Source organism: Pelophylax lessonae (assembly GCF_965119305.1).
Source record: "Pelophylax lessonae genome assembly, chromosome: 5".
NCBI lineage: Eukaryota > Metazoa > Chordata > Amphibia > Anura > Ranidae > Pelophylax > Pelophylax lessonae.
The window spans coordinates 351,798,915-351,814,337 of record NC_138772.1 but is presented as its reverse complement, the minus strand read 5'-3'; the positions used below and the strand labels follow the sequence as shown (position 1 = coordinate 351,814,337).

General features: G+C 42.7%; 1 protein-coding gene across 1 annotated transcript in view; it reads right to left on the bottom strand.

The window, feature by feature from the left end:
• Positions 1 to 14,033, bottom strand: part of MRS2 (magnesium transporter MRS2) — a 44,796-nt gene extending 30,763 nt beyond the window's left edge. The window contains exons 1-4 of the mRNA XM_082257359.1: positions 13,728 to 14,033; positions 8,141 to 8,208; positions 3,272 to 3,308; positions 1,007 to 1,119 (exon numbers count right to left, since the gene is read on the bottom strand). Coding sequence (XP_082113485.1) covers positions 1,007 to 1,119; positions 3,272 to 3,308; positions 8,141 to 8,208; positions 13,728 to 13,923 — 414 coding nt within the window. The 5' untranslated portion in view covers positions 13,924 to 14,033. The remainder of the gene's footprint in view (positions 1 to 1,006; positions 1,120 to 3,271; positions 3,309 to 8,140; positions 8,209 to 13,727) is intronic.
• Positions 14,034 to 15,423: the final 1,390 nt, after the last annotated feature.

Below are 15,423 nucleotides of genomic sequence, written 5' to 3'. Positions count from 1 at the left end.
AATTTGACCCCCTGTAACACCTAAAAAAAAAAAAAAAAAAAAAACTGCCTGATCCTGCCAGTTTTCACCTTCCACTCCACTCTGTAAACTGACCACGGTGTATCATGGCTGCTGAGCCCTGACACCGTGGTCAGTTTACCTTCCTCTATCACCCACAGCTCTCTGTCCTCCTCTCTGCTCCTCTTCCCCTTCCTGCTCCGGTGTCCGAGCCCATCTGCCGCTTTTAAAACTTTTATTGTCCTTTATAATCCTCCGTGTACCCTGATTGCAAGTTCTTCTGTCTGTGTTTTATAAAAAAAAAAAAAATGCCGCCTTTACCATATTTCAGAGCGGCTCCCAGCAACCATGTGACCGGCCGGCTCTCTTTCTTCTCTCCTCCTCTCTCGTCCGCCTGATGTCAGCAAGGGAATCTCAGCTCCACCCACTGCATCTGTCAGTCGGGGAGAGGAGAGAGCCGGCCGGTCACGTAATTGCCGGTAGCTGCTCTGAAATATGGTAATGGCGGCATTTTTTTTTTTTTTTATAAAAACACAGACAAGAGCACTTATAAAAAAGGTTTACTTTTTGGTTGAATACCGCTTTAAGGTTTCAGTTATACACATAAGGAACATAAAATGTACAAGACAGACATGAACGATTTCATACATCTTTTTCTAACTGCTTGCGAAGGTATAGGCACATGGAATTTATTTTAATCCCCTTCAATCAACTTTTGTTTATTAAAAATAAAACAAATATGTCCAGGGACTGACCAATCACATTTTCTGAATTATTTCAGTGCTGTTCTGTTTCTTTCTTAAAATTGTAATATTGTGTAATCTCAATTTGTCTTCCCTTTTTTTTTCTGTGTGTGTTTTTGCAAAATTACCATGAAAAACATAAAAAAAATTGATTGATATTGAACTAAAATAAATTAAAATGTAAATACTGAGTAATAAAATAACAAAGTTATTTTAAATGGATGAAATACATAACAAGCTATGATTTTCTACTCAAAATAAAGTACCTCCATTCTTAAAATAATCTTGTTTTTCCTAGAGCTGATGCTCACAAGATGCTGGAATCTTAAATCTCGAGCCTGTAAACCCAATTCTTGGTATAACTCTGTTTTTTTTCTCTCTATAAAAACAAAGCAACAAGTGTAGATGATGTATTATGTCATTTTATATAAAAAAAAAAAACAAAAAAAAACAAAAAAAAAAAAACCCAATTCCAAAAAAGATGGTACACTGTGTAAAAACTGTATAAACAGAATGTAATGATTTGCAAATTTCATGAACCCATATTTTATTCACAATAGAAAATGTAGAACTTATCAAATGTTTAAAATGAGAAAACGCACCATTAAAAAAAAAAAAAAAAAGTAATTTTGAAATTGATGGCAGCAACATGTCAAGGCCAAGTTTACCACTGGGTAGCATTCCCTCATCTTTCAACATCACTCTGTACACTCTGGGAGCTGAAGAGACCAGATGCTGGAGATTTGGGAGAGGAATGATGTCCCATTCTTGCCTAATATAGGATTCCAACTGCTCAACAGTCCTGGGTCTTCTTTGTCGTATTTCTCATTTCAAGATGCGCAAAATATTTTCAATAGGTGAAAGGCAGGCCAGTTAAGCACTCAAACCCTTCTACTATGAAGCAATGCTGTTGTAAAGATGCTGCATTGTCCTGTTGAAATATGCAAGGCCTTCCCTGAAAAAAGATGTAATCTGGATGGGAGCTTATGCTGCTCTAAAACCTGGATATATCTTTCAGCATTGATGGTGCCTTTCCAGATGTGCAAGCTGCCCATTCCATATGCAGTAATGCACTCCCATACCTTCAGGGGTGCAGGCTTTTGAATGGAGATTTACAGGCTTCCAATATCGTGTTTTGGCCTTGTACCTTGCACACAGAGATTCCTCCAGATTCTCAGAATCTTTGGATGCACTGTAGATGATGATATAGTTAAAGCCTTTGCAATTTTATGTTGAGGAACATTACTCTGAAATAGTTTGACAATTTTCAGATGCAGCATTGGTGACACACCTCTGCCCATCTTTACTTCTGGAACACTTTGACTCTCGAAGATGCTCTTTTTATATCCAGTCAGGTTGATGGCCTGTTGCCAATTAACCAAATTAGTTGCAAAATGTCCTTCCAGCTCTTCATTGTTAGTATCACTTAAGCCCCGTACACACGTACCGATTGTCGGCCGTAAATATTCGGCCGACGACCGATCGGCCGATTGTAGGCTTGTTAGTATGATGCTTCCGACAGCCGACAGCGCACTTTCGGCCGAAAAGAATCTGTCGTGCAGACTAAAATTTTTGTTGGCCAACACCAGAACGGCCGATTGTTCGCCAGTCAGTACAGAATTCGGCCGACAATCAGCAGATTTGCAAGATTGGGCATGCTCAGAAAAGAAAAAACACACGGAAAGTTAACCATCACATGACATCACTTCTGCAGTCGGCTGTTGTTGGCCGACAAAATTCATGTGCAGTCTTTTGCAGTTTTCAGCAGACACGACAGCCCTGGACAAAAGACGGCCGATCGTTCGGCCGACGATCGGTACGTGTGTACGGGGCTTTACTTTGCCAACTTTTTGTTGCCCTGCCCCAACTTTTTTTTTTTTTTTTTGTCCTGTTGCTACCATCAATTTCAAAATATACTTTTTTTTTTTTAAGGCCCCTTTCACACAGGGAGTCCATCAGACGGACTCCGTTTTTCTCAGCGGGGGATCGATCTGCCGATCACCCACTGAGCAGGCGTGTGGCAGCAGTGTCTCCGTGCTGTGTGTCAGGTCACGCTGTTCTCTATGGGGGAATCGGATGAGAACGGACCGTCTGTCCGTTCTCTTCCGATCCACTGGACGGATGGAAAATAGGGTTTCCATCCGTCCAGATTTGACAGATCAGATCGGATGTCAGTGGACATGTCTCCACTGACATCCGATGCCCCATAGAGATGCATGGGGCATCCGTTCAGATCCGCCAAAAAAACTGAAAGGCGGATCTGAACTGTCCGCCTGTGTGAAAGGGGCTTAAATGGCACATTTTCTCAGTTTCAATATGCGACATGTTTTCAATTTTATATTGTGAATAGAAAATGGGTTTATGAGATTTGCAAATCATTTCAAACATTATTACCACATTCTGTTTTTATGTAGATTTTACACAACGTTCCAACTATTTTGAAATTGGGGTTGTGGTACCATTAAATACACTGCAACCTTACCAAAGAACCTCTAAACAATTGTAGCATTAAATTATATTTGGATACTCACCAAATGATACTATGTTTCCACACTTGTCAAATTTCATCTAAAAATACATAAACATGGTGAAAACGAATTAATACAAAAAGATAGCCACATCTGTATACAAAACAGATAAATGTGTTAACAAAAAACCCCCCCGTCCACATACACACACATTGAACTAGATCAGTGATGGCGAACCTTAGCACCCCAGATGTTTTGGAACTACATTTCCCATGATGCTCATGCACTCTGCAGCAGGGATGAGCTTGGGCGTATTCGAGTTTGTACGTGCCCGCTTCCGCCAGGAAGCCGACACTTCACTCCGCTAATCACAGGCAGTGAGACATTTCTCAATCCGCAGCTGCACAGATTAGGAAATGTCTCACTGCCTGTGATTAGCGGAGTGCAGTGTCGACTTCCTGGTGGGATCGGGCAAGTACGAACTCGAACAAGCCGGAGCTCATCTCTACTCTGCAGTGTTGGTGAGCATCATGGGAAATGTAGTTTCAAAACATTTGGGGGTGCCAAGGTTGGCCATCACTGAACTAGATGGACTGCTATCTCTATTCAAACTTACAACCATGAAAGTATAAACCCCTCCCTCCTACAGAAACCAGGAGTTCTTCTCCCTGGCCATTTCTGTCATCATTTGACGTGGCTGTGTGGATTCACCCACAAAGTCGTATCATATCTTCACAGGAGTTTGTGAATGAAAAACGAATAGTCCCATCTGCCACTGTGGTTGAGGGACTCCTAGTTCCTAATGGAGCACAAGTGTTGTGGCGTCACTGCACTTGTAGTGCTTGTAGTCCTACAGTACGAGGGGGTGGGGTTTTTTTCCCTAGATAGTAGGAGTAGGTTTTGCCTCGTCCCTATTTGAACAAGAAAAATGGGGGGTTTTGGTGTCTCAGGCCAAAGTAGTGGGACTTTTAGGGCAAGTAATAATATTACTACAAGTAAAAGTAAAAAAAGTATCGGATTTATTCCGTTATACTTAAGGCATAATAATATATACATACATTCCAATAAGGTGGAGATATGTGATTTGGGTATAGGCCCAATGTGGTAAAGGTAGAAGGAGAAAAATGATTCGAGGGAATCTGTGACATATGTGATAGTTTGTGACAAAATTAAGGATAATAATCTCTGTGTTTCCTGTGTAGTCCAGGAAGTAGTAGTTCACAGAGTTTATCCCTGAATCTGACGCGTTTCGGCTTTCTTTAAGCCTTTCTCAAAGATTTTTGTCACCCAGCTGAAATATATAAAATCAATAACATATCTGTTATTGTAAATATTCATGTAGAAAAATACTGGAGTTTTAGTATAGAGTATTTGAAGTACATACACTATGGGACCTTGCTTCAATAGACCAATCTCTGTGTCCTCTGAGCCTGCTACAAGGAGTCGTGGGGTGCCTCTGTCTGGAAGGATATGTGAGTGTAAGTATTGTTTTTAGGTATTGATAGCCTAAAGGTATTCAATATTCACCATTTACTCACGCATTCAATATAGGTGTTCATATATGGTGGCTTGGTGGTAATCCAACAAAGTCCTGCGTTATCCTTTTCTACAAAGTCATAATGTATATATGTATATAAAAAAGCAAGGTTTTTTCACAATAGTAGTATTTATTTATTTATGCAGATTTTTTATATATCCGCCTAGACCAACTTACATTTGGTGGGTTGCAGGATGGAAGATTCCAATGCCGCAAGTAGGTTTGCAGCCTTGCTTCAATATGCCATTTCTAAAGGAATTATAAATAATATAATTCCTATTATATACATTGGTGGTCAGTGGTGAGTACTTTATTAAAGGTGACTTGAAAGCTTATGGATCCATGAGGTCCATTTAAAAACTTACATTTGAGCAGATGAGGTAAAGTATGGTAGGAATTTCTCCACTGCAGCGGTCCGTGTCTCTCCTGTTCCCTCGCTAGGAGGGATGTGAAGGGAGACGCCGGCTCCCCGGCCTTTTAACGCTGCTCGCGCATGCGCAGAAGGCGCCGCACGTATGCAGCTCTTCCTTGTCCGTGACGTAATGGTCCCGTACTGCGCAGGCGCCTGGGTGTTGCGCACGCAGTACGAGCCTGTCGGGCAGGGAAAGCGGCCGCCGACACGGAGTGTAAAACATGGAGTTGTCTGGCCGTGGTCAGAGGCATGATGTTTAGCCCTTCCATGTTACAATTGCCCCTGTCCTTGATAGGGGCAGGGGCTTACCGTGCCGGGAGCAAGCTCATGAGGATCAGGATGTCTGTTTTGAAGCAAAGTATACATTACACAATATATATATGCAACAATGTATATAATATTTAATTATTAATTCATGTGTACATAATTTTTGCGTATATCATAGTTTTAACAGCAGAAAAAAATATAAATAAATAATGAAAGAGCATATCCAAAGGGGAATGATGTTCCCGTGGGGGATGTGTCGGACATATCCCAAAGTCTGACATACCAGAAAGGATGTTTATATCTGGGATTTGTTTTCAAGATAATAAATAAATGGGGGGAAGGATGGTTTAAAATTTTTAAAGCTATAAGTTGTTACTTAAAGGACAAACCTCGTTTCAGGTATCATATTTAATTTTAGTCCGTTTTCCCAGAGGCAAAGCCTTCAAGGAATGGTCTAAAACTTTCCGTTTCGTTTAATCCAGGGTATTTGGTGGCATTCAGACGTCTAATCCATCGCATCTCCATTTGGAGAAGCTTTTTGTTCCAATCGCCTCCGCGCTGTGGTATGTGTATTCTCTCTAAAGCGATGAGTGACATTCATCGCTTTAGAGAGAATACACATACCACAGCGCGGAGGCGATTGGAACAAAAAGCTTCTCCAAATGGAGATGCGATGGATTAGACGTCTGAATGCCACCAAATACCCTGGATTAAACGAAACGGAAAGTTTTAGACCATTCCTTGAAGGCTTTGCCTCTGGGAAAACGGACTAAAATTAAATATGATACCTGAAACGAGGTTTGTCCTTTAAGTAACAACTTATAGCTTTAAAAATTTTAAACCATCCTTCCCCCCATTTATTTATTATCTTGAAAACAAATCCCAGATATAAACATCCTTTCTGGTATGTCAGACTTTGGGATATGTCCGACACATCCCCCACGGGAACATCATTCCCCTTTGGATATGCTCTTTCATTATTTATTTATATTTTTTTCTGCTGTTAAAACTATGATATACGCAAAAATTATGTACACATGAATTAATAATTAAATATTATATACATTGTTGCATATATATATTGTGTAATGTATACTTTGCTTCAAAACAGACATCCTGATCCTCATGAGCTTGCTCCCGGCACGGTAAGCCCCTGCCCCTATCAAGGACAGGGGCAATTGTGACATGGAAGGGCTAAACATCATGCCTCTGACCACGGCCAGACAACTCCATGTTTTACACTCCGTGTCGGCGGCCGCTTTCCCTGCCCGACAGGCTCGTACTGCGTGCGCAACACCCAGGCGCCTGCGCAGTACGGGACCATTACGTCACGGACAAGGAAGAGCTGCATACGTGCGGCGCCTTCTGCGCATGCGCGAGCAGCGTTAAAAGGCCGGGGAGCCGGCGTCTCCCTTCACATCCCTCCTAGCGAGGGAACAGGAGAGACACGGACCGCTGCAGTGGAGAAATTCCTACCATGCTTTACCTCATCTGCTCAAATGTAAGTTTTTAAATGGACCTCATGGATCCATAAGCTTTCAAGTCACCTTTAATAAAGTACTCACCACTGACCACCAATGTATATAATAGGAATTATATTATTTATAATTCCTTTAGAAATGGCATATTGAAGCAAGGCTGCAAACCTACTTGCGGCATTGGAATCTTCCATCCTGCAACCCACCAAATGTAAGTTGGTCTAGGCGGATATATAAAAAATCTGCATAAATAAATAAATACTACTATTGTGAAAAAACCTTGCTTTTTTATATACATATATACATTATGACTTTGTAGAAAAGGATAACGCAGGACTTTGTTGGATTACCACCAAGCCACCATATATGAACACCTATATTGAATGCGTGAGTAAATGGTGAATATTGAATACCTTTAGGCTATCAATACCTAAAAACAATACTTACACTCACATATCCTTCCAGACAGAGGCACCCCACGACTCCTTGTAGCAGGCTCAGAGGACACAGAGATTGGTCTATTGAAGCAAGGTCCCATAGTGTATGTACTTCAAATACTCTATACTAAAACTCCAGTATTTTTCTACATGAATATTTACAATAACAGATATGTTATTGATTTTATATATTTCAGCTGGGTGACAAAAATCTTTGAGAAAGGCTTAAAGAAAGCCGAAACGCGTCAGATTCAGGGATAAACTCTGTGAACTACTACTTCCTGGACTACACAGGAAACACAGAGATTATTATCCTTAATTTTGTCACAAACTATCACATATGTCACAGATTCCCTCGAATCATTTTTCTCCTTCTACCTTTACCACATTGGGCCTATACCCAAATCACATATCTCCACCTTATTGGAATGTATGTATATATTATTATGCCTTAAGTATAACGGAATAAATCCGATACTTTTTTTACTTTTACTTGTAGTAATATTATTACTTGCCCTAAAAGTCCCACTACTTTGGCCTGAGACACCAAAACCCCCCATTTTTTTTTGTAGTCCTACAGTACTTCCTCCTGCCCCATAACTGACTGAGGTACAGACCTGTGGCTGGAGGACTAGTCTACACAATCCACACATGATGAGAATCATCTCTTTCCACATTGTACATCAGAGGTTACAGTGCATAAGGCCTGCATACTGAGCCTTTACCAGCATGGTCACCTTTTTCTGTGATCAGATGATGCTTACACTGGCTCTAAAAAGAATACAAAAGGTTTTAGCTTACCACAGAAAATACCGGTGCAACGCTGGCTAATGTGGCGTGAGATGTTTCAGAGTGTGTATACCGACAACCTGCATCGGAAAAGAGAGCAAAATCAGTCACATGTGGAATATTTCCAGTTAGTTTTCTGTAGCACTGTTATAAGAGTACTAAGGATCAAGCAAACCTACACTATATTACCAAAAGTATTGGGACGCCTGCCTTTACACACACATGAATTTTATGGCATCCCAGTCTTAGTCCGTAGGGTTCAATATTGAGTTGGCCCACCCTTTGCAGCTATAACAGCTTCAACTCTTCTGGGAACGCTGTCCACAAGGTTTAGGACGTCTATAGGAATGTTTGACCATTCTTTGTCTCAGTCTCTGCTCTAATTCACCCCAAATGTGTTCTATCGGGTTGAGGTTAGGACTCTGTGCAGGCCAGTGAAGTTCCTCCACCCCAAACTCTCTCATACACTTCTTTATGAACCTTGCTTTGTGCACTGGTGCGGAGTCATGTTGGAACAGGATGGGGCCATCTCCAAACTCTTCCCACAAAATTGGGAGCATAAAATTATCCAAAATGTCTTGGTATGCTGGCACCTTAAGAGTTCCCTTCACTGGAACTAAGAGGCCAAGCCCAAGCCCTGAAAAACAACCCCATACTATCATCCCTCTTCCACCAAACGATTTAGACCAGTGCACAAAGCAAGGTCCATAAAGACATGGATGAGAAGTTTGGGGGTAGGGGAACTTGACTGGCCTGCCCAGAGTCCTGACCTCATCCCTTAGGGGTGAATTAGAGTGCAGACTGCGAGCCAGGCCTTCTCATCCAACATCAGTGCCTGACCTCACAAATGTGCTTCTGGAAGAATGGTCAAACATTCCCATAGACACACTCCTAAACCTTGTGGACAGCCTTTCCAAAAGAGTTGAAGCTGTTATAGCTGCAAAGGGTTGGCCAACTCAATATTGAACCCTACGGACTAAGACTGGGATGCCATTAAAGTTCATGTGCGTGTAAAGGCAGGCGTCCCAATACTTTTGGTAATATAGTGTATGTTTTTCACAGACATTCTAGTGCATATGTATTATTCGGTATTTAATATGTAAAATTACATTCGTAATAATAATAAGATTATTACCTGGTCATGCAGCAGCAGCGAACATCCTCCGGCGTGTGACGTCAGACGTGGGCAGACTCCTCCTACATGTTTTGTAGTATCCTATGTGGCCACGTCCCCTGAAGAAGTAGGATACTACGAAACATGTAGGAGGAGTCCGCCCACGTCTGACGTCACAAGCCGGAGGATGTTCGCTGCTGCATCTCTGTTAGACTGACACACTGATCTGGCGTTTGTCTTTTCTGAGCTGTTTATATCGGTCTGTGGTGAGTGCAATATATTTTAATAATATACTTGTTTGTTGAGACATACTGCACCATTAGCCTTTTTATTTCCATGTGATCACACACCCTACTGGATGCCTGTAAGGACCTTATGCATTGCACACAGCCCCTGATGAGGATATAGAGCCTGGTGTCCCCTGTAAGGACGATACACACTGCAACAGGATCTCTTTTGAGAAAAGACCTTTTTTGATCACTGTGTGAACCGTGATCAATCTCTTCTGGTAAGAGGCTCACAGATAAATGTGGTGGAGGTGCATGTCACCTAGTGTTGTCTTGCTACTTTTGACAAGGTGTCAAGAACGTGAACAACTGTGCATTCCGGGTGCTCAATATAACATATGGACTTTATCTAATACAATAATATTTTATCAAGCGCTGCATTTTATATATTGTTTCTAATATACACTTTAACCTGCAAGGCATCCCATGTCTGTATGGTTTCAAATATCAGTTTTTGTTTTTTATTGCAGAATACAAAAAGGAAGTATAAGAAAAGACACAAACAAATAGCCAAACAAATAAAAATAATGATGCTGTTTTGGAAAAATGTTCAAAACAGTTAAATGCAGCTTTAAGCCCCGGTTCACACTAGGGCGACCTGTGAGGCGACCTGGTCGCCTCACAGGTCGCCTCCCATAGGAAAGCTGCGGACCCGTTCTAATAGGAGCGACACAAGTCGCTCCGACCTAGAAAAAGGGTCCGGAGCTTCTTTGGGGCGACCAGGAGGCGACCGCCATAGACTTCAATGTTATGAAGTCCGTGGCGGCCGCTCCGAGGTCGCGGCGCGCTGCTCGCACCGCGATCTCGGAGGTCGCCCCTGCAAGTAGCGTCGCTCATATGTGAACCGGCGCTTAGACTGAACATAAACATTCAACAAGATTGATTCCAAAACACAACTTTGCAGTAGCTTGAGGTATGACATATACATACCCAAAACAAATGCTGACTTACCAAAACACAAGGAGAACATAAACAATAAGGCCCCTTTCACACAGTCCGGTCCGTCAGGCGGATTTCGTTTATCTCAGCGGGGGATCAATCTGCCGATCCCCCGCTGAGCAGGGGGATGGCAGCTCTGTCTCCACCCTGTGTGCAGAGAAAGAGCTGTCAGGTCCCCATGCATCTCTATAGGGGAATCGGATGAGAACAGACTGTCTGTCTGTTCTCATCTGATCCGATCCACCAGACGGATGGAAAATAGGTTTCCATCCATCCAGATTTGACGGACCGGATCGGATGTCTGCAGACATGTCTCCGCTGACATCTGATGCCCCATAGAGATGCATGGGGCATCCGTTCAGATCCGCCTGAAAAATGGACAGCCAGATCTGAATGGACTCCCTGTGTGAAAGGGGCCTAAGGCTTCAGGTACATGGAACATTTGAAAACTTCTCCTGAATGCTGGAACTTGACAGCTAGTAACCGACAGTTAAAACTTCTGTTTTGCCACATTTATCGGCGTTTGCGTTTAGAAGTGTTTTTACATTGTAAAATGGTCAGAAATATATCCCCATTGAAAACACCTATAAAACGAAACGCTTATAAACACGAGTTACTGCGTTTAGATGAGTTTGCACGCTGTTACAAGCATTTGGCGTTTCAAATGCCAATAAACTTCCGTCTAAACGCATTGTTTTGCTTTAAAAAAATGCCACTAAACTCAACTGCCTCTGAATGACAATAAACTACTCAGTGTACATGTACACATAAGATAACAGAGGAGAGTTCAGGGGCTGCTGAACAAAACGCCCAACTGCTCCTAAACATCCATCTATCAGCAGCAGTGTACGTGAGGCCTAAAAGAGCTCATCATCCGAGGATGTTTTAGGGCCCTTTCACTCCTGTGCATGCTCCTGTTATGGTAGGTGTGAATGGGTCTTAATGGCCTTCGCACCCTCAAAGAAGAATGTAAATACTTACCTCCCCGGCTGTCCTCGTTACTGAATGCTGCTCACTACAAGAGGAATAGTTGGCTGAACTCTGTGCAGAAATCAACATTTCTGGGAGTGTCCCCCTGCTGTGCTCAATGGTTCCTCGGCTGACCGCCACATCACTTGCTTGAGCTAGAAAATTTCAATGTCAAAATGCAGGACAATAGACCCACGGAGGGTATTAACAAAGGGAAATACGTCATTTCTTAGTGTAATAATTGTTGCATTTTTCTCGGTGCCAAATCGAGTGTCATTACACAAAATCAAATTGTTGTTGCACCAGCTGGATGGGCAGGGAGGAGCAGCACTGCAGGAGGGAGAGGAGGATGTGTATTGACAGACAGAAAGGTGCAGCACTACAGGAGAAAGAGGTATGTATATGGATGGACAGCACTGCAGGAGAGAATGGAGGATGTGCAGAGATAGACAGTGAGAGAGAAGGATGTGTTTGGACAGACAGCGAGGAGCAGCACTACAGGAGAGAGAGGAGGATATGCAGGGATGGGCAGTCAGGAGCAGCACTACAGGAGAGAGAGGAGGATGTGTATGGACAGACAACGAGGAGCAGCACTACAGGAGAGAGGAGGATGTGCAGGGTTGATCAGTGAAGAGCAGCACTACAGGAGAGAGAGGAGGATGCGTATGGACAGACAGCGAGGAGCAGCACTACAGGAGAGAGGAGAATGTGTATGGACAGAAAGCGACTGCACTACAGGAAAGGAGGATGTGTATGGATGGGCAACAAAGAGCAGCAATGCAGGAGTGAGAGGATAATGTGTATAGATGGACAGAGAGTAGCAGCACTACAGGAGAGAAAGGAAGATGTGTATGGACAGACAGTGAGGAACAGCACTACAGGAGAAAAAAAGGACGTGTATGGATGGCCAACAAAGAGCAGCAATGCAGGAAGGGAGAGGTGGATGTGTATGGATGGACAACAAGGAGCAGCAATGCAGGAGGTAGAGAAAGATGTATATGGATGGACAGCAAGGAACAGCACTACAATAGAGAGAAGAAGAAGAAGAAGAAAGAGGTGTATGGACAGACATTGAGGAACAGCACTACAGGAGAGAAGGTGTATGGATAAATAATAAAGAGCAGCAATGCTGGAAGGGAGAGGAGGAGGTTTATGGATGGACAGTGAAGAGCACAATACAGAAGGGAGAGGAGGAGGTTTATGGATGGACAGTGAAGAGTACAATACAGAAGGGAGAGGAGGAGGTTTATGGATGGACAGTGAAGAGCACAATACAGAAGGGAGAGGAGGAGGTTTATGGATGGACAGTGAAGAGCACAATACAGAAGGGAGAGGAGGTTTATGGATGGACAGTGAAGAGCACAATACAGAAGGGAGAGGAGGAGGTTTATGGATGGATAGCAAGGAGCAGCAATACAGAAGAGAGAAGATGACTTGTATTGACAGCCAGCAAGTATCGGCAATGGAGAGGAAGTGTACGGATGAACAGGGCACCACTATCATGCAATACATTTATTGTCATGCAACATTTCTTTACTTTATGAAGATATCCCCATCACACCAAAACCTGAATTTGCCCATACAGGGGGTGCCAGAGCAATCAATGGATGGCACCATGAAAATGCAGAAGAAAATCTATCACCAGCACATCTGTCTTCCAAAATAAAATTTGTCTTTATAAGCATATGATCAGCATAACAACATAGTGCAATAGTTAGGAGCCTCTGGGGATCCCTTCATAAGACAAAAGTGACATGATGAAGGGACAACGTTGACATGCTGATTGCACATTAATAAAAACTGATTTTATTTATGACAAGGGTGTGCTGGTGACACATGTACTTGCATTTATTCAGTGCAGTGTGCATACTGTAGTGCTACATGGGTGCATATGCAGAAATTGGCACTTTTTCTCCATACGCCAATCTTTGGTAATCTCTAAATCCTACTTACAAATTGCATATAACTTCACACTTTGGAAACATGGAAGTGTGAAGCAGTCCTAACAGTAGGGTTGCCACCTCATCCCTTTAAACCAGGACACATATGAATTACACAGGTTCTGATGCTAATGTAATGCAGATAAGGCACTAATTCATTTTATTTACCACCTTAATCAGCCTCAGAACCTGTATAATTCATATGTGTGTCCTGGTTTAAAGGGATGAGGTGGCAACCATAACAGGCAAGGTTCCTATCAGCTAGAACAATGGATGTAGTGTGGATGTGGGCAGGATTTGATGCAGGATCTGGAGAAGTGTCCCCTGCCATTGAGTATAGTGGAGCTCACCATTATAGATGTGATGACCTCTCCTCTCCTGTACACGGTGTCCCGGCCCCCATACACAACACCTTGGATGAAGTCCTTGGCCAAGCAGGAAGTTCCCGGAGGTGGAGATGCAAGTCCTGCTCTGTCTCACTATACAGCTCACATGTCTCCTACAACCGGCTGATACAAGCCTGACCAGTGCCCCGGCTACATCCATGGGGCACCGAAACAATCACCCTTCTAGCGCTCTGTACTGCCAACTTTACACCATCATGGCACTTAGATTCCACATGGGTTACACAACCGGAACCGCGCACACTTCACAGCTGTCACTACATCCAGCCGCTAGAGAGCGCACTCTCCCTACTTCCATTGGTCTCCCTGCAGGAGCCATTTTGGCGGAGTCCACTGAACGTTCCTTGTCGTGCATGCTGTGCATGATATATTGTAAAGCAAAAAACGTCCAACCAGGACAAATATAAGAGAATGAATCTATATTTTGTGCACATGGATAACTCTAACTTTTCTAAGCTACATCCAAACAGAAAGAAAATGTTTTAGCTATAGATACACTTCCAATGCATGGTCCACGATGATCTAAGTTACAGAGTTACATATTGAGGGTGAAAAAAGACACCAGTCCATCCAGTTCAACCAATGATGAGTGTGTGTGTGTGTCAATCTATGATGAGTGTGTGTGTGTGTCAATCTATGATGAGTGTGTGTGTGTCAACCTATGATGAGTGTGTGTGTGTCAACCTATGATGAGTGTGTGTGTGTCAATCTATGATGAGTGTGTGTGTCAACCTATGATGAGTATGTGTGTGTGTCAATCTATGATGAGTGTGTGTGTGTCAATCTATGATGAGTGTGTGTGTGTCAATCTATGATGAGTGTGTGTGTGTGTCAATCTATGATGAGTGTGTGTGTGTCAATCTATGATGAGTGTGTGTGTGTGTCAATCTATGATGAGTGTGTGTGTGTCAATCTATGATGAGTGTGTGTGTGTGTGTGTCAATCTATGATGAGTGTGTGTGTGTCAATCTATGATGAGTGTGTGTGTGTGTGTGTCAATCTATGATGAGTGTGTGTGTGTCAATCTATGATGAGTGTGTGTGTGTGTGTGTGTCAATCTATGATGAGTGTGTGTGTGTCAATCTATGATGAGTGTGTGTGTGTCAACCTATGATGAGTGTGTGTGTGTCAATCTATGATGAGTGTGTGTGTGTCAATCTATGATGAGTGTGTGTGTCAATCTATGATGAGTGTGTGTGTGTGTCAACCTATGATGAGTGTGTGTGTGTCAATCTATGATGAGTGTGTGTGTCAATCTATGATGAGTGTGTGTGTGTGTCAATCTATGATGAGTGTGTGTGTGTGTCAATCTATGATGAGTGTGTGTGTGTCAATCTATGATGAGTGTGTGTGTGTGTCAATCTATGATGAGTGTGTGTGTGTGTCAATCTATGATGAGTGTGTGTGTGTCAATCTATGATGAGTGTGTGTGTGTGTGTCAATCTATGATGAGTGTGTGTGTGTGTGTGTCAATCTATGATGAGTGTGTGTGTGTGTCAATCTATGGTGAGTGTGTGTGTGTGTCAATCTATGATGAGTGTGTGTGTGTGTGTCAATCTATGATGAGTGTGTGTGTGTGTGTCAATCTATGATGAGTGTGTTTGTGTGTCAATCTATGATGAGTGTGTGTGAGTCAATCTAT